This window comes from Abrus precatorius, unplaced genomic scaffold (assembly GCF_003935025.1).
Source record: "Abrus precatorius isolate BTA unplaced genomic scaffold, Abrus_2018 Scaffold6, whole genome shotgun sequence".
Taxonomy (NCBI): Eukaryota; Viridiplantae; Streptophyta; class Magnoliopsida; order Fabales; family Fabaceae; genus Abrus; species Abrus precatorius.
In genome coordinates this window covers 21,448,413-21,469,580 of record NW_020874406.1, presented here as the reverse complement: position 1 = coordinate 21,469,580, position 21,168 = coordinate 21,448,413, and the positions used below count along the sequence as shown (strand labels likewise).

At 27.9% G+C, this 21,168-nt stretch overlaps 1 protein-coding gene across 1 annotated transcript; it reads left to right on the top strand.

Annotated features, from left to right (window-relative positions):
* Window positions 1-10,129: 10,129 nt before the first annotated feature.
* On the top strand, window positions 10,130-19,214 carry LOC113869242. The gene is made up of 4 exons (XM_027505474.1): window positions 10,130-10,236; window positions 14,839-15,065; window positions 15,434-16,256; window positions 16,741-19,214. The coding sequence occupies exons 2-4, from the start codon at window positions 14,841-14,843 to the stop codon at window positions 18,903-18,905; spliced, it is 3,213 nt and encodes a 1,070-aa protein (XP_027361275.1). The 5' UTR covers window positions 10,130-10,236; window positions 14,839-14,840; the 3' UTR covers window positions 18,906-19,214.
* The last annotated feature ends 1,954 nt before the right edge of the window (window positions 19,215-21,168 follow it).

Below are 21,168 nucleotides of genomic sequence, written 5' to 3'. Positions count from 1 at the left end.
CAAAATAGAATTAATTGATGATTCATGTAATATTAAATACATATTTTTATTGAAATTAAATTTTAATTTAAGAACTTAAGAAATTGTAACACAAAAGGACCAATTAATCATCTATTCACAAACTAAGGTTCCATTTATTATATCCTCAAAAGATAGATTTATATACATTTTATTAATAGAAAACACATTTTAATACAAATTTTCTTAACATTTAAATGACTAATTCTATTTAATTTATTCAACAGTAAATGAAAGTGGCACAATATATAAGATTGGGTCCTCAACAAAGTCGATACAACCGATGTATGTACACGCGAATATGTCTTTCCCAATTAGCCAACCATTGATAGCGAAGGCTTTGGTTTCACGAGTCACAACCACCTTCTCTTTTTGGGAGAGTAAAAGTTTCCCTATTTACAAGGTGGAGACCAAATATTAACACATACCATACATTATGTGAGTCACAAATAAAGCTTCTATTTATTGCCACGGACACCATTTTAGCCTACGATTTTATGATTCAAAAACATGTCTCCTAATGCATGTTATCTAAAATTTTGAGCAAAGTTTTATTTCATCTATTTTCTTTCCTATCTAAATATCTCTTCTCCTTTAACTTGTGTTATATCCAACTTGCATAAAATTATGAGACCTTATTCAATGGTGTGTGCCAAGGTTTATATATCAGGGACGTATTAATACTAAAGCTTGTTTTTGAAATTATTTGTTCCTTTGTCCAATTTTAGTTATTATGTGATTCAATAATTAATGCACCTATTTTAAAATGGAATTTATTAAGAGCGTCAAAAATCACGTCCATATTAAAAAAAAAAATGTAAAATGCACTAAAAAGGAAAATATGAAAGAAAAAAATATGACTTACTATAATGAACCAAAAATATATGAAACGAATTAAGATGTGTTGGAAAGCTCTCGCTATACAGATAAAAAATAAATAAATAATTAATGCATGTCACATGCATGAACAATCAAAGATAGAAAATGCGACTAACAATCATGGGTACTCATGTGAAAACACAAAATTTCAAGAGAGAATATTAAATTGTCTAAAGATTATTCTACTTCATTACCTTGCATGCAAGAGCTCTATGGTGTTACATGAGAAAATGGATAAACATAAATATATAATTCTTAGTTTAGTAACTTAATTTGGAAGTGAATTAAATTCATTTTAACCATAAACTTTTAAATGTTTTTGACTATATACAATTAAAATCATAAAAATTGAAAGATGAAATCGATATCTATTTATTATTTTTTTTGAAACCCTGAAATTTTATGCTCAAATGAAATTATTCTCAATTTTTTATAGCATGGAGACAATTAATTAGAAGAACAAATCCTCAAACTACCTTTTTCTCTTTAAAGGAACCCAAACTATCCATAACTATAACTAAAAAAACTAAAAGATTCAAATTTCTTAGGTAACAATTTCTTATTTATTAAGTCTAATTCAATTTGTAAAAATACTTTTAAAAAACTGCTCACAAATTAAGTTAAAATTTAAGGGGAAAAAATCATCCTGAACAATAAAAAAGCAATAAGTTGGATTAGGTCGAATTTAATTAATTTTGAATGTCATGTATATAATATATGTGTTTGTGTCAATCAAGTTTATTGAGTCGGGTTAAAGGATGACCAACCCAATACTCGACCCGAATCCATTGAATTTAGCATTTTTTTTAATCTGATTTCGCTTGAAAATCTACACCAATTCATTTATATTGTTTCAAATTAGTTGGGTTTATAATATCAACCATAACGCTTATTCTTATGTCAAAAGTTGAAGTGGTTATAACATCTAAAAAATTGAATTAACCCTGTTTAAATTGCTAAATCGATTAAAAAAAAAACTGTTCAAAACCAGAAAAATAATGATATATTTCAATTCAATTCGAATTTCAGTTCTTATTGTTAAAACTGAATAGAATCAAACGAAATTACACTGTGACATGTTTATATTATTTTTATAAAAATTATTTTTTCATAATATTTTATTATAATAATGTGTAAATATATTATTCACTAGTTATATCTATTGTAATCTCTTGTTTCTCTAAATTGAGTATTTTATTTTTCTTTCCTTTCTATAATTTTTTCATGGTTTCATCCTCTTAATGAATGTCCCTTTTTTTCTATTTTTTATTTGTTCAACAAATTCACTTAATTTTTAGGTTATTTTTTCTTATAAATAAAAAATTATAATAACTACTTGAATGGAGTGAGCAATATTTTGTCTTAAACAAGGTCACCAAACTAATATTTTGAATTATCCGCACACTAAAATAAGAAACTAGATATATTGTGTAATATTATTTTATCTATTTCTAATCCAAATCCTCTTTCCATGATAAAATTTACCTAAAAAAAGTTAAGATAAGCCTATAGAATAAAACTATCATATTTAGTTAAACAAATATAAAAATGATCTTGTGATATTATCTTATTTTATTTATCAAACAAATCTTAAAATAAAATAAAGTTAGAATCAATTTTAGTTAAGTCCTTTGAATTAACAAGGTATATATTATTAAATCGTACACATAAATCATGCATGTTAACCTTTTATAAGAGATTTTCCATACATGTATTAGGAATCAATTTACCCAGAAACATGCATTATTTAATTAGTTCAAGGTGGTGTTGGACTATTGATGAGTTTAAAGCATAAACATGTTAAATTATACTCGAAAGGCATGTATAACTAGGGGGTTTTCCTTACCAACTGTTTAAAGAACCAAATCTACCATCAACCTGTCAGATCCGAATTATAAGAGATCTGAGAGAGAGACACCAAAACTGTAAATAGCAATTGGGTCCTGTGCTAAAGAAAAAGACATCAAAATCCAAAGCAACAAGAAAGAAAAATCAATGAATAGAATAATGCGACAGTGGCAATGCATTAGGGTAGACATGCATGTAAGTGAGAAAACGAAACACAAGGGAAAATGGAGACACACTATATACTCAAAACAAAGACAAGAGACATTCTGCACTGAAACATTAATTAATAATAGACAATTCATCTTGTCCCCTCCCCCTTCTATATATTGGAATTTTATTTGTGATGGCATTGTTGCCTATTGACACATATAATATTTTATATTTATGGAAATATTGTGTATGTGCTTGGATTATTTTGTTTTATAGAAATAATAATAATTTAAAAAAAAATTAGTATAGTCTTTATATCTATATAAACTTCACTTCGTTGAGATTGATCATGTCTCGATGGGAATGGTAGTGTGTTTTCTTCTTCAAAAAGTTAAAATTTCTATTCTGTACTCCTTATAATTGAATATACTTGTACCTTAAAATTAAATAGAAAACCCCTCGTGTAGTCCTGTCAATGTTTCTGTAATTTAATGAGCTTTAACATGTTTGGTGTAGGTTTTCTTACAAAAATAATAATATTTGAACAAAATTCTTTCAGAAATTAATTTATAATAAATAAAAAGCAATAACTTCACTAACCTATTTCAAACAAATTTTACTTTGGTGTAGGCTTTTTATTATTATTGAATATCATATTTACCCTTCTTTCTCTGATTTTCTTCTTCTTTGCATTGTCTTAGCAATTATTGTTTGAAAACACCATAAATAGGCGCATCTGTTAGAGTTAGAACCATTAATTGATTAATAGTGGTTCAAACATGCGCACAGAAGTAATGATGCGAATATTGTTTAGGAGGGCCACGTAGCGGTAATAGTACTTAAAAGAATTATATTGAAAACAGTGTTTATGTTGAGATGAGATTAACAATGTGGTTCTAATATTTTTTATAAGCTTGGCAAAATTCTCCCCTTTTAACTTAATTTTTAGTTGATCTAAACATGATTTATTCTTAATGTAGTGTCAAAGTTTATTGTTAATTTTTTGTCATAAACAAATTTAATCAATTATTGAATTATATGGTTTTTATTATTTAAACATTTTTTATTTTTAAAATATAAACACTAATTTATAAACATATCAAATAGTGAATAAATATATATATTTTAATCTATTATAATTTTAGAGGAATACAAAAATCATACATAAGAAAATTGTATTATAATTCAATTTTTTATAATATTTAATTATTGATTAGTAAAAACATTTATTTAATTTTATATTTTTACCTCTTACTCTAATTTTTGATAAATGAATAAAACTTTAACATTATCATTTTATTATAATTTTTTTACAAGTAACTAAATTTATTTAATATACTTTTCATATAATATATTAATTTTTAAAAATATTTAAAAGTTATTTTTTTGAAAATAAAGAATAATCAACTTTATTACATGAATGAATCTATAATTTTTATTATAATATAAGTTAGTAATTCTTATTATATCAACTTAAAATTATATTAGTTATTTTTTTATTTTATCTATCAATTAAATATTTTATTCATAAAAAAGTTTAAGCATGTTTAGTATTTTTTTAATCGTAATAAAAAATTATTGTCATATATAAAATATTTTTAGTATTTTTTAAACTATAATTAAATTTTTTTATTAATCAATGTGTTCATCAAATTAATAAATTTTATATCAATAAATATATATGATATTTAACTATAAATAATAATATTTAACTTAAATATTTATATTTTTAGTTTTTTATAAATTTATGATTCTTTTATTTAATATGTATTATTTTTAGATAAATTTACTAAAAATATTTTTTATTTGTAATTAAAACATACATTATTATAATTAATCTCTATTTATGAGTTAATTTGTATACTTATAAAAAATTATATTATAATTTCTATATAAATATTTATCAAGATTTAGTTTTACCGTTATAATATTATTAATAATATGAATGAAAATATAATAAAATACTTATACAACGATTAAAACAATTTTTAAAGTATGTAAATAAATTTTGAAACAAGTGTCAAGTATAGATACTAAATGTATAATTTAACATATTTTAAATATTTTATAATTTAATTTTTTTAAATTTTTTATATTAACTCTTATATTATTTTATAATTTTTTTGATAAATGATTTTATTTTAAAATTTAAGAATAGATTAAATATTTTTATCATTTAGATTATATTTATAATTTTTTTATTAATCCATAACTATTCAATACTTCCTTGATATATGTTAAAATTAATTAATTAATATTTACTTTTAAAACAAATAAATATAATATTGTTATTTATATTTCTATAATTGCTCAACTTTCAATTACTAAGATTGACACAATTAATGAAAATAATACATAATTATGATTCAATAGTTAGTTTAATAAAAATTATATCATATATATTGCATCATTTTGTATTAATCATGGGAGGAGCAACAACATTCATGAGCGCATGAAGAACTTCTTGTTGAAAGTGTAAATATATATTAATAATAATGATGTATATAAACATGAACACTCTTGTAAAATGAAATCAATGTTTGAAATCCTTTTACATGAATGTCACAATAATGATGCATCATACATTTTTTGGAACTCTAGTAATAGAAACATCCTTCTAATGATCATCTATACGGGAAAATACTAAGTACAAGCTTCATCAGTTCATCTTATTACACATGCCATCATATTCATACACACTAACACTAAGCTATGGATGTTATGAAAGATTTGTAAGAGTTTTTTAAAATTTGAAAATGTTGTAACTCTGATGAGTTTCTGACTTTCTATTTATTAAAGAATATATAAATATGTGGGCTGTTGAACCCATGGTAGACTAAATGTAGCTTTGTAATGATTAATGAGAGAGGGTACCACTGCATAATGTCACCTTGTTTGCCAATAGATGTGCGAATTCTGATGCAGTGATTGCGGTTTTAATTTTATACAAGTGCTGAAATCATATCACTTGCCTCTCAAATTTTATATATATTTTGTAGGTACTTATTTATCCATGTTTAAGACTAGCTAGCACTAAAATTGTTCCCAAAAGAAAAACATTAACATTAAAATCATTACCTAAATTACATTTGTATATTGATTATAGGGTCTCATTGTTATTTCTTTATTGTTTTATCTAGATTATTGTGTCTCATAACATGATAGGCTTGCATATTCTAATTACATACCCCATATCGTCACTCTTGCATAACTTATTTTTCTTTCATAAAACTAGAAAAAAAAGAAGCAATTTAGTATTTTGAAAATTAGAGCACGTTTGGATGATATATTTTAAGTCAATATTATATTTTAAAGTATTTATAATTTTATGATTTAAAATTTATTGTTTAAATATTTAATTTTAAACAATTTTAAATTTAAAAAGGTGAGAATTTAAATTTATTATTTTTATTTATTATGTGTTTCATGCATACTTTTATTTAGTTATAATTAATTTAATAATTAATTTTTTTTAAAAAAATTAATTACCTCATCCAAACATAATTTATAAATATATTATTTAAATTTTAAATTAATAATACTGTACTTTTAATTTAGCTGTTTAATTTAAATTCAAAATAATAATAAATTATAAAATATATATTATTATTACTACGAGGACAGAAGATTTGAAAAAAAATATTTTAATAACTACAGAGAAAAATTTACAAAACCAAAACATATTTAAATGTGTTTATAGGATTTTTTAGTGATATTTTTTTCTTCTTGTTAACTAAAGGAAAAAAAAATTATGTTACTATTCTTCTTCTAATTTGGACAATTGTAGAAGTTAGACTTCTTTAAAATACAAATTTATCATATTTTAAAAAAACAATACTCAAGTACAGAAATTTTATTTATTGGAGTTATACGCTAAGAGTGTCCTGAATTTATCATAAAAGCAAGTTAGGCTGAATTATTTACAATTAAATAAAAATTTTGAATTTTATTTGTTAAAACAATTGATTATTAAAAAAAATTTAAATATATAGTTGTTAGCAAGGATATGTAGGATTTTCGTAAATATTATATGTTAATATTTCAATATTTCAAAATTAAATTAAAATATAAAAACAAGAATAATCCACAAGTACTTTTAAAATATTACTAACAATATTTTTTTCAAAAATTAATAAAGTTTTTATTCTTTTTTAAATTTGTATTAAGTGAAGTGAAAGAAAATAATAATATAATTAATTTATTGGTATTTTACTACATTGAAATATTTAATAATTTTCTTAATTTTAAACAACAATTTTTTTTTTCAAATGGAAGAAATGATATATAAATATATAGATAAATATATAATATAATTTTTACATATGTATCATGCAAGGCAAAAAGTGTTATATCCAGAGAAAAAAAAAGTGAATATTGATAGAGATATGGACATAAATATACTGTTTGTTTGGTGGAGGCATTAATGAATTTGATATTTTTAAGGCAATTCAATAAATTTAACATAATGTAATCTTTACATAAATTTTGATGCAACCAACACTCCCATTCCCATTCCTAACCAAATCCAAAACCCTTCCTCTATGGGTTTCTTAAATTCAACTAAGGATAAGCTTGATCTTTGAAAATAGTTTTATTTTTATATGAAATCACAAAACTCTATCTTACATCCTTCTTATATTTTGCATTTATAATTTATCCTTCTGAATATTTGTTCAAATATATAAAATAAAAAATTATATAATAATTTATGTTAAAAATTTAAAAATTTAAAAATTTAAAAATTTAAAAATTTAAAAATTAATATATATTAAATATTACCAATTTTCAACTCTTAAAATTGAGTTAAAATATCTACGATTAATTATTAATAAAAAATATGAGTTTTGTTATATTCTCTTATAAATATTTCTAATAATTATTCTGTTAACTTATAAAACATGTATTAAATTAAGAAGTATAAGTATTTATTATTTAAAAATATAAAATTTATTTAATATTTTTTTAATAAAAGTAACAATAAAATTTATAGACATAACAAAATTTAAAATTTGTTTTATTATTTTAATTTTTTAACATGTATTCAAGAATGTGTTATAAAAGATTAAATACATCCTAATAAATCATTTAAATTATTGTAAATTATATGCATTGATTTTTTTATAATTTAAAATAAAAATTAGTTTTATTTTTAATAAACCATTTAATTTTAAATAAAATTATGGTGTGGACATTTAAATCCAATACTTAAAGTTATAAAACCGAAAGATTTACGTGGAAATTAATTTTGGACTTGCTTTCCATCATTTTGGAAAAATAAAGTGTAAACTTGATGTAATTAATTACAATTATTGTTGGGCCTTTGAATAACTATTAAAAATAATTGCATTAAAGATAAAAAATATAATAAATATTTAATTTTAAATAAAATTTATTATTTTAGACATTTAAACCCAATATTTAAAGTTATTTATGTGGAAATTAATTTTGGACTTGATTTTCATTTTGCATTAACACGGAAAAATAGTGTAAATTTGATGTAGTTAATTACAATTATTGTTGGGCTAATGTGCAATAAATTTTAATTAAGCATTTAATTAAAAGCTGTGCAACTTTGGGCACAATGAAGATGGTTGAACCATAAAAGTAGGCACGTGTGTGGGAGAATCAAAATCTATGGTGCTTCTGCATTTGTTTCTTTCTTAATGAAAGAGGTACCAATTAAAGCCAAGTACTCAGAATGCACTCAGCCAAAGGAAGAGGATCCTTCCACCAATCAAAAAGTGTCTCACCCAACAACACAAAAAAATAACTAATAATATACTTTTTTTAAACATATTTTAAAAAATTAATTTAATGTTTATTTTATATTTTTATAATTTTTAATAAATTTTATTCAATTATTAAATATATATTAAAAAATTTTATTGATGGAATTTTCTCAACACCTAAATAGCATTCTTGTAATTCCTTGGTACCCAAAAGGGCATTTTTAATAACCAAACCTTCTTAAAAAAACCTCATCTTTTCCAAAGTTTGATGGGGCCCACTTGTTGTCTGCTGCTCCATTAGCCAATTAACACACTGCTTAAAAATGACAACTTTTTGCCCCCTCTTTATCTCAAACACTTTGGAGGGGCATACAAAATTAACACTAATCAATCACTTAATTAGTCCTAATGGAACCTTAACAACTAGCTTAGAAAAAGTTTGGGTTTGTCAAGTTTGTTGTGCTTGTTGGAAGCACATCAAAACACATACTCACCTGAATATCTTGAATTTTGTATCTCACTTTTTATTCAAATATTACACATATTTTCTTAACATGCGTTGAAAAATATTAAATATATTGTATTAAAATTTTAACAATAATAATACTTTTTTTATAAATTTAAAATAATAAATATTTTTTATAATTTTTTATTTTTAAATTTTTTGTATTTTAAATATGTATTAGAAAAATTACTTTATTTTATATATTTTTTATATGTACACTTCATGATTTAAAAAAAATACACATTACATTTTTTTAATCTAATTTTATTAAACTCAGTTTTAATTTTAAAAAATAAAATTTAATTATTTTTTGTTTTTAATATAATGAATGTATTTTTAAATAAAAAATATAAATTTTAAATGTTTAAATTCATACTTTAAGATTATGTTAATAAAAGCATATTTTTATATAAATACCATATATATTGTTAACTTCAAATCTTGGAATTAAGGTTAAACATTTAAAATTAGTAAAATTTTATAAAAGATAAAGTATTTATTACATAGATATAAAGTACAATCAATACATATTTAAACTTAAATTTAAAAGTTAAATTTAACAAAATCGTATCATAATACTTAAATATAAAAAATTCAAAAAGTAAAAAAAGCTAATTTTTTTAATAAAAATATAATCAATATAAATCTCAAGACAAACTAATATAACTATTTTAGTCTCATTTACACCAAAGTATCGTTGATAAAAAAATTTTACATAATTTTATTATTATTGCAAATACCTACTTTTATCTGAATTTTTTTTCATTTATTCGTAATTTCCTTAATTAAAAAAAAAGGAGATCAGGAAAGTTATTAGCTTGATGATAAGGTTATTACAGGGGTCAATGAGAATAAAAAGGGTGAGAGAGAAAAACAGGCAGAAAATCACAAAGTTCTTAGAATCTGATTGAGAGTTTTAGAAAACTAAGAAAAGATTAGAGAAAGTACAAGTTGTCAGAAAAAAGTAAAAGAAGGCACAGAGGAAGATATAGAGAGAACACACCTTTCAGAAAACAGAAGTAAGCACACATTCACAGGAAACCCCCGAGAGAACAAAAAAAGGGAGAGAACAACAGAAGCAAAACGCAAATAGGAGAACCAAATCAAGTAAGTTTCTTTTTCTCAATTATTTTAAACCGTTTCAATTCTAAGTATTGTGATTCAAATTACATGTTTTACACACTCCTATTATTACCATTGTTCTCGCTCATAACAAACACTCACAGACTCAATAAAACTCTCTGCTTTATTCCCTTTTAATAGTTCTGCAACAAATAAAAATACATAATAAATAAAAAAGGGGAATCTCCCATACCTCCCCGGAAGTCACAGTTGCTCCGCTTTCACCATCGGCCACCACTGCCTCACCAGTGAGCTTAGATCATTATCAAATGGTGAAGCCACCCTCGTCACACTTCAATCTCCTCCACCGGCAGTTGCTATCTCCTTACAACCCTAGTGAATCAAGCAGAACTGTATTCTCCCGGTATAGTCACTGTTGTTCTCTTGCCTCCTGGGAACCAACCACACGGTGGGATTGCAAGTTCTATTCTCCCTTGCCGCTGCTGCAAACGGAGCACTCCCCGTCCGCATGTTTTCTGAAAACTACTAAAAATGAATAAATAATTTTTTTACTAAAAAAATGTAATACGGTAGATACATTTAAAAAAGTTGGTAAAAATTATTATATATAAATTTACATGCATAAAAAGGTTAAATATAAAAAATGATAAAAGAGAAATAAATACATGTTTAAAAACATAGTGAAGAATTTTAAAGATAAATTTAACATAAAAATTATAATTAATAATAATGAAATAAATATAAATTTATAATAATTGAAACATGAATTAAAATGCACTCAAATCAATAAAATGATAAATGAGTCAGGATGCAACTGTTGGTTTGGATTTGGCATTTTTTAATAAAAAGAAAAAGTTTTTATTTATTTTTCTTTAAAAAGAAAAATATTTAAATTTGAGCCTACGAGAAAATAATGAGCAGTTCCATTTCTTTACGATTCTAGGCATAAATGTTCTGTAAGTTGTCTAATAATAATAACTAGTAAATACATCTGTGTTTATATTTTTTTATTAAAATATTATATTTAAAATAAACAAATGGAATTATAAGTTAAAAATAAACATATAGATAATAATAATAAATGAGGTCATTAATTGAAAAAATACAATATCGCGTCAATTACTTTTTTATACATTTGATATAAATTATTTTGTTTTTATTTATTTATTATTATTTTGAATATTTTTACTGTGTCAAAGTTTGGTAATTTTTTTATGTGAGCTGTGTATGAAAATAAAAAAAATTACGTGTTCACTTTAATCATGATTTGTGTTCTGTATATATTAAAAGTAAAATACAATAAAAATATTAAACTGTTTTTAAAAATAATTTAGATTCATGTAATTGTGAATTAATGTTAATTGCACAGTAATCTATTTTTGACATTATTTATATCATAATAATTTGTTCAATAGTTAATTGTTAAGTTAAATTTCTTGTAAGAGTAGACTAATTTTGCTTTTAGAATTTTTTTTTTCTTTCAAACATCATATTTTCTTCTGGAAAAACAAAATATTTTGAATTAATTTTGTGGTAAATTAAGATTAATTAAGTGATAAATTTATTTTTAATATTATTTAGATCATATATATATTTATTAAATAAAAATTTGATAAGAAGAAACTTTTTTCTCCCATAACCTAATTCTTATGTGGATACATCAAATCAATTACAACTCAAAAGTAAGCTTTTAACTTTTGACCAAAAAGATAAAAAGAAATTGTTACATATATATTCATATATGTATATGAAGTAAATAAAAGATGGTTATATTGACATTTTTAGTTATCTGTTTGATAATATAATATTTGACAAGAATTTATTATAATTAATTATAAGACTCATTAATTAAATTTAATAAATTTTATATTTTTCTCTCTCTTATATAGTCTTATTATTATTAAATAATACAAGAGGATAGAAATCCAATTAATAAATGATACTATACGCTTAGCGAAAAGCACACAAGGGGAAGAGAATCTAAAAATGACCATTTGTTAGTGATATAAATATGAACAAATATTTAGAAATTAAAACATTTTTTATATAAATGGTAAAGAAGGGAAGAGAGAGAGAATGGAGCATGAAAAAGCAAAGAATAAAAAGAGACCGGATGTTGACAAATTTCATGTCACTGTTCTTAGAAGGTCGTTTGTTAGTGTGAAGATTTATTATCTGGGATCTCTCTCTCTCTTAAAGTGGTTCTCTCTCTAAAAAACTCCATTTTTCTCTTCTCCTTGTGTATTTGTGTGTGTGTGTGTGTGTGTGTGTGTGTGTCTGAGAGAGAGAGTGACTGGCCCAGCAGATCGAAATCTTCTCCTTTTCTTCTACCTGATGACGATCTAAGCCTCTTCAATGGCTTTGCAACGACACCCACTCTGTTATTTGTCTCATAATTGTTAGGGCCTTTCTTTTTACATTCCATACTTTATTTTATAAAAATTAATTTTAGAAATATTACTCTGGAAACTAAATTTTCGGAAGTTCTTTTTTTAAAGTTCAATTTTGGAAATGTATTGAATTTTCTTTCGGAAATTAAATTTTGGAAGTGAAATCACTTCTAAAATTTAATTTCCGGAAGCAACACCAAAAAATTTTGAGAGTGTAAATAGGAAAAACGGGGGTGTGAAAAGAAATTCTCTAATAGTTATTGGTTTTAGTTGTAGTTACCCTTTTGGGTTTCAAATAGTGCCAGTCCAAAAAGGCTCTGAGTTTCTTTTTTCTCTGACGGAGTTGGTTCCTTGAATGGTAGAATCTGTGAGATTCTAAAGAGAAGGTGTTTAGAGGATGTGGGTCTGAGGTAAATTTACTTATGCTCTCTCTGAATATTTTATTTAATTTACATATTATTTATGTATTTTCTTTATTTGATGATTTTGGTTTTATTATTTTATAATGGTTCTGTTTTGAGTACGATGAAAATTCCTTGGGATTCCTGTTGTTTAGAGAATTATTCGAATGAACTCCAGAGCATAGCTGTTTTTGTTTTTCTTATTTTTTTTTTCCAATTTTACTTTGAATTTGTTGGTAGAGTTTTCTGATGTTTAATTTGTCTTTCAAATGCTTCTTCTGGCTGAAAACATTCACTGTTGTGGTGGTTTAGATAATAATTGTGTTGGATCTGTTTAATTCAGTGTTGTCGTTCGTTCATTCCTTTGTTTAATTCTTCAATCTTTTGGACTCTGAATTGAACTGAAGGGCCTGTGTTCCCTAATGTTGTGGATGAATTTATGATGTGACTGGTTTGTAAGTGCTCCATACGACGCAGGTTTTTCATAAATTTTTTGCAAAGATTTTAGAAAATTCTCATGCCCAAAATTAATTGGTGAAGTATGAATGGGTTTAATGCATTTGGAAGCATCGACAAATCTCGAATTATAGAAAGTCATCTACTTTATCAAGATTTATTGGAATTGCTTGTGCTTGTCCTGTTTTTATGAGTATGTTTCAGCTGTTGTCTGCTTTGGTAGGGGAGTGAAAGAATTTATAAACATTATCCATTCTTCTTTGAATGTGGTTTTGCAGCTGTGGTTATTGCTTCCACAAAATGATTAGTTACAGGCTTGGAAATGTATGTTCAATTATCCAAGTTGACCACTATTATTCTTGGTCAAAGTTTTCAATAACAAAAATATTGAAATATGCCAATAGCATTTGCCTGGTTTTCGATGTTATGAAGCATTTCTAAGTTGGATAAATAAGGCCACTTTATATGTTCTGATCTGATTGGTGCATTAGGATAGGGTTAAAGGTTATTGTTGTATCTTTAGCAAGTTGTTGGAGTCTACTAGGGATATATTGGTCAATGGTCCTAAACCACAATATCTGATTGACCGTTGTTTGTAGGTTTTTCATGGCAATAATAATGATCAACGTTCTTACAATCCTTTAATATGCACGTATAATGTAACAGTAATACATTTATACAGTTGGCAACATAAAGTCTTATCTTCAAGGGTGTTTCTTGTGTTACTATCCTTCCCAACCCCAAATTTTTTGGTACACATGAATTCTCAACTGTTTATGGTTTGTCTGAAGTAGTAATTGTTATGTCATGTCCTACAACATTTTAGAATTTATCACACATGTTATGTAGCTAATTCCAAAATTCTTGTTTCTAATTAAATTCTTTCTTAAATGCATGTCATGTCTTTCCTATATTGGATTAGGTACATCCACATAATAAAAGTTGAGTTTTAGTGTTGAAAGTAGTAGGCACTGATTCATATAATCTTCCATGAAACTTAGCTCATGTAGGCTCTTTATCATTATGCTTTTAGTATCAGTTTGGTATCATGCTATTTTTTATATATTCTTTATTTTTATACCCTCATTTTTAAAGGGACATTGAAATGCAGAAAATCTTTGTCTATTGAGAAGTTTACTCAACCATTTGAGTGATATTAATGAAGATAATTTAAAATGAAATAACAAAATTTCTGGATATACAGCTTACTGGGATTCTGTGCTATCATTCCATGTTATGTCATTAAGTCTGGATTTGTGTTATCTAGATATTTGACCATTTTTTGTAGATTGGGTGTGTAGTTGATGAAGTGAGGTGTTTTTAAATGTTGATTTGTGCTATGGAATACTAATTTGCATGTAAATGTGATCAATTATCAGGAATGGGAACCAAAGTCCAGAATCTTCCAGGATATTACTCGATGAGAGATCTTAATGAGGAATCTAGTAGTTGTGGCTGGCCCTTATTTTATGGGGATAAATCACTAACAAATGGACAGTATTATAATAATTATCTGCCAAGTGCTAATGTTGATGCATGTTCAGCATATGATAAGGATGTTGTGAAGCGGATGATGCTTGAGCATGAGGCCATATTTAAGAATCAGGTATGGCAGTTCCAGTTTCCGACTTTTTTTGTTTATCCCTGTTCCTGCAGCATGAATAGTATGGCGTGTGTGGATGGGGTGTTTAAGAATTGAGTCTTGTTATTCAATTGAAAAATAAAAGATAGGCCCATTTTTTTTTTTTTGTGAATTTTGTTTTTTCCATGCATCTTTTCAATTGCTGCAGTGGCAACTGATAACTTAGTAACTTATCATCAATACTTTGTTACAAAATTACGCTTGCTCATTTTTAGATGTACAGTTTTCTTTTAACATGGTTCTAGGGGGTGGTCTTGTTAAGCTTAATTTCTTTCTGCGCACCATGATTGGTGAACCTGTTGATATATTTAAGCTTGTGTATTGTCAAGCAGGTTAACGAACTTCACCGATTATATGGAATACAAAAGGATTTAATGAATGAGTTTAAAAGGAAAGATTTGCATAGAAACCAAATACCTGTTGAGGCATCATTTTCCACATGTCCCTTGACATCTCAAGTAACGACTGAAGATGGACATAAATGGCATATTTCTGGCTTTCCTGTGGGAAATTCTACTTGTGCCAAAACATCTGTTTCAGGAGTTGAAGGCACTCATTCTCCTTTGGGTTCTATTAAAGGAATCAGCCAACAAGCTAGTTTATTTCCGTCCCCAAATGGGTGTAGTTCAAAAGATATTGAGGTGCTTGAGTCCAGGCCCTCAAAGGTGAGGAGAAAAATGTTTGACCTTCAGCTCCCTGCTGATGAGTACATTGAAACCGAGGAAAGTGAAAAATTCAGCAATGAAAAGATAAGCGGTCCATCATTATTTCATCCTGATAGAAATTGTAAAAGTGGAAGGGAGAGTAATGGGAAACTTTTTTGTGGCAATGGTGGGCAGATTGGCAAGCAGGACATTTCAAGACCTGAGCAGTCTTTGAGGAGAAGAAATAGTTTGGCTGACTTAAATGAACCTGTTCAAATGGAAGAAACATACAATTCTCCTTATGTTCACCTTCTGAGCCATAATGCTTGCCAAGGGGCTACTGAATGCTCTGATCTCTCTGCCTCTGCTAAACAAAAGTCAGAGTTTTTTGGTTTGTCTAGGGAACAATTGCCCAATTCACGTCATGGAACTGACATTTGGGCTCGAAATAATGGATATTTGGAGAACAATGGCAGCGGAAAAGGGTGGCATCCATCAGTGGTTGGGGCAGGTTAGACTTTTTATTCCTCTCCCACTTCCACCCAAACTTAGTTGTTTTTTATTTAAATAATTTGGTATATTGAATTTGGAAAGTGGTTGTCTAATTAATAACTGAAAGGACTGGTAGGAAAATTATTGTTTAAGAAAAAGCTAATAATGAATTAAGGTTAGTTTGTCTTATTGTGATTTTATTACAATAAGCTTATTAAAGATACAGGAGGAACTAAAGAGCTTGGCTTTTCACCGGACTTGTTGGAGTGGAGATAATGAATTACTATAAACTTTGTTGCCTTTCTTCTTCTTCCATGTTATTAGTAAATTTGGATCTTTTTGCGTCAATTAAAATTTAACAAAGCTGATTTTTGTGTGCATCTTTTTTATTTTTTATTTGTTTGGAGTTCACTTTTCTTTCTCTTTTATCCGGCACCAATCAAGTATTGATGTTGATATCTGAGAAAAAATGTGCCTGACAATCATGTTGCTAATGTTGACAGGGCAAGCTAACACACAACCTGTTCCTCAAGTCCTCAAACTGGAGAAATCACCTTTACCTTCCCAAACAATGCAAGATGCACTTAGCAAAGTTCATGAACCTGCGTCTTATTATCTAAGTGGTCAAAACAAGGGTGACATGTGGAGGGAAAAGACAGTTAGTGATTTACGTATCAGTGAAGGAAATCATGAACACTCGCAACCTGAGTCTGTGGTACCATTACATAGACCTGGTCTTTTTGCAGTTGCTCCTTCTGATTTATCCAAGTCTTGGTCTCATTCGGCTTCTTCTTGGGAAATGCCAAGTAGCAGCCTAAGCCAGAAGTTGACGTCAATTCAGACACCTCCATGTCTAAATGCATTTGGTGCTTTAAATAGAAGTTCCCAATCACATCAAAGCAATGGGATATTCGAAGATAGTTTGCCTCTAAATATCAACTCAAAGTGCAGCCCAGGTTTTCAATGTGAGGTACCGATGCAGAATGGATTTCACCATGGGTCTTCATCTGGGTCCAAGGAACCATCGGCAACTGTCTCTTCAATCAGCTATGACTTCAATCATAATAACGACAGTAAAATAATTTCTGATGCTTTCTTCAACTATGGTTCATCAAAATACTGCAAGGGTTCAAATTGCAACGACATGAAGTCTGGAAAAGACATTGACTTGAATGTGCTGCTTCCAAATGGTTCATCCAATATCATTGTTCCTCAGTCAGGTGTTGGGATAATGGATGAAGAACAAAAGCATGAGGAGCATCATGCGGTGTTGCCTTGGCTCAGAGGGAAGATAACTCGTAAGGATGAAGTACAAAACACTGCAGTAGAGTCAAGTTTATTCCATACTGCCTCATTGTCCAACAAAGATGAAATTCGAAAGGGGACCAGTGGAAAGTTCATACACAATGCTGCCTCAGTGTTGTGTTCTAATAATATTGAGCCAAAGAGGGTGGAGATAAATGAAAGCTCTAGCCATAAGAAAATTCTTGGTGTTCCCATATTTGATATGCCTCATATTTCTCCCAAGGTCGTGTCTTCAATCACTTCTCCCTCTGTGTCAATTATTAATCCATTTGATGCAGAAGCAGCAGAAAAGAATAAGAAAAAACAAATACTTGATATTAACTTGCCTTGTGATGCTGGTCTTCTTGAGTTGGACAAAGAAGCATTCACTGAAACTGCTGCTTGCAAGACAAGATCTCCTACAACAGAAGCAGAGTCTAGAAACCAAATTGATTTGAACTTGAGTATGAGTGAGGATGAAGGATCTCTCACAACTTTACTAAGTGACAATGTGAAAATGAAGGCAGAAATAGATCTTGAAGCCCCTGCCATTCCTGAGACAGAGGAGGACGGTGTTCCTGAAGAAAAGCAGCTTGAAACTCCTGGATCATCATCACAAGTTTCACAAGACACAGATGAACAGTCAAAGGATGATGAACTTATGACGAATGCAGCAGAGACAATTGTTATACTGTCATCTCTTTCCTGTGATCAAGTGGATGGTGTGATCAGCAACAGTAGTTCATCGGAAAGTCCAATGGCAGACCCGCTAAATTGGTTTGCAGACTTTGTTTTCTCATGCAAAGATAATCTTGAAGGCAAGTGTGATATTTTGAGGGAAAAAGAGGGTGAGGATAACAAGGAGTGTTCCTCCGAAGGAATGGATTACTTTGAGACCATGACATTGAAAATGGCAGAGACCAAGGAAGAGGACTACATGCCCAAGCCTCTTGTTCCTGAAAACTTCAAAGTGGAAGAAACAACAACTATGTTACCTACTCGGAAAAGGAGGGGGAGGCAGCGGAGAGACTTCCAAAGGGACATCCTTCCAGGCCTTGCATCTTTATCGAGGCACCAAGTGACAGAGGATCTTCAGACATTTGGAGGGCTTATGAGAGCAACAGGTCATTCGTGGCATTCAGGATTAACTAGGAGAAGCTCATCTAGGAATGGCAGTGGAAGGGGGAGGCGGCGGGCACAGATTACCCCCTCTCCCTCAACTCCAGCAGCAACCAATGAAACTAGCACCCCATTGATGCACCACCTTAACAATATTGAAGTTGGATTGGAAGATAGAAGCCTAACAGGTTGGGGCAAGACAACCAGAAGGCCCCGTAGACAGAGGTGCCCAGCCGGTAACCCTCCATTGATCCCGTTAACCTAATCACCATAAGAGGCTTAAAATTTTAGAAGAAAATTTATAGAGGTAAGCAGGGCCAGTTTCCATCCAAATTGATGGAGGAGATGATGTTCTCAGGCATGGGGATTTCTCTTGTAAAGTTCTTCAACCCGCATTTGGGTAAATGCTTGATTCTCAGTCTTTGGGTGGTACCAACTTGTATTATTCTCAAATAATGTTGCATGATTTCTTCTGTTTATCTCTTTATAGAACTGTTGAGATATATACCAGCGTTCCTTCAATTCACTGCTCTCTCTTTCTGGGATTTTTACTAATGATTTTATTGCTAAGTACTAATGATTTCTTCTGATGCATGAGAATTGCATTTGTTTCTTTGTTATGGATATATTAATTGTCCTTAATGACAGCTCATTTTGAGTGTAAAATGGATTTTCTATGATCTGTTTTATGATTATCAAGGAATCACAATGTTAAATATGTACAATTTTTTTTTCCATTGTTTGCAAATCCCTATTATTCTAGTAAGTTTCTTTTTTCTATTTTAAGAAAAATGTTGACATTAGTTCTGAATGTTGATTTTACATTTATTTATTGAGAATACAAAAGTGTAATATATTTTTTTAAATGATTACTATATTCTATGCTTAAAATTAATCTTAAAGATTGGTGTGTGTAGAGAGAGTTACCTACAAGATTTTCTCTTTTCTTTCTTTATGGCCTTCTCGAAATTGGCCACTGGTGGCTAGAGGGAAAAAAATGATCAAACTTCAAACTTGTCTCTCATCATTGGTGGAGTCTCAGGCTATATATCACACATAGCTTGAACATGAGTAAATTATTGAAGTGTGAAGTATTTGGTAGTGCAATGTAGCTCTCCCTGTTTGTCTGAGAGGAATGCCCCCTGCAATGTGATACATAAATAGTTTGTTAACTTTGTTGCATGTTGGTTGGTGAAAATTTGTGAGGGGTAAAATTTTTATTTCTAATTATTATTCTCTAGTTTCATTTTTTTTTAAAATGAAAGTCATAAAATGATAAATTTTTAGTCATATAATGTGTCAATCTTTTATTTATTTTTATAAATATTATATAGCTCTTTATATTACTGGAAATGATTATAGAATTTTGCTATTTTTTTAAGTGTATCCTACAAGTATTCCTAGACTCGTCTGTTTTAGAGACAAGTATCCCAAACACAGGCTGATCTGTCATCAAACTTATTTATTGGAACATACACTCATCAAATTAAACCCCAGTAAATTTAATTGATCTTGCCCTAAAGATTGCTTGGTAACAAGACATTAATACTAAACAAAATGGGATGGGTTGACAGATGAGGGAGTGGAATTCTTCTATTTTAGCTCATTTCCATGATTTGATTGGCCTGGAAATAATGTTTGAAATTGTCTAATTTTCAGTGGGACTCACATATTTACATTCCTTTCTCTCATTGCCATGAAATGGAATAGGGGCCATTATTATTGTTCTATTCTGTTCTTGTTATAAAACGCTCTTATCTCATTGCGTGAATTGGATTTTGGTAAATAATTATTACAGTATTACGTTCTTTTAATATTTTAGGTATAAATTTTTCTCTTCATATTTCAATTCATCCTAACATATGAAAAAAGTATCCATTTTCGTTTCATTTTTATTTCTATGAATTCAAACACCATTAATTTATTTAAAAATTCTATTTTCATTTCTATTTTGTCCCACTGTTCAAACAAAGGCTAAATAAAAGCATTTAGCGGTTAAAATAAATTGCTGAGTACAATAATTTATCAGTTTTTACAAATTAAATTGGACAATTTTTTTTCCTGGAAACTAATTTAGTCTGGTTGATAAGCACCTTTTCATTGACTTGAGAAAAAAAATATATGTTAAGAAAAAAGCGGGTAAATTAAGAAAATAAGAACAACAATATTTTACTAAGTCTATTATAATTAACAAATTTAGTTTAGGAATACTTGTAGTGTACATGGAAAAAAAAATAGGAGCAATCTATAATCATATACTTGTAATAGACGTGAAAAGTTGTGCAACAAATGTAATCTGTAAAGTAACATGCAGAATGAAGAAGATAAATGAAGAGTCTTTTGAAGTGCCAACCCATAAAAACAAAAGCAAAGGCATGCTTGCAGATAACATTTTTGATTCTGGCAGTATTAGGACAAGACATTTGGATGGCTAGAAATGGCCATCTTTTGTTTTTTACTTTTCTCTCTTTAACTCAAAAAATAGAAAGAAAAAGGAAAAAGTTGTGGCCTTGTTCGTTTTCTGACCT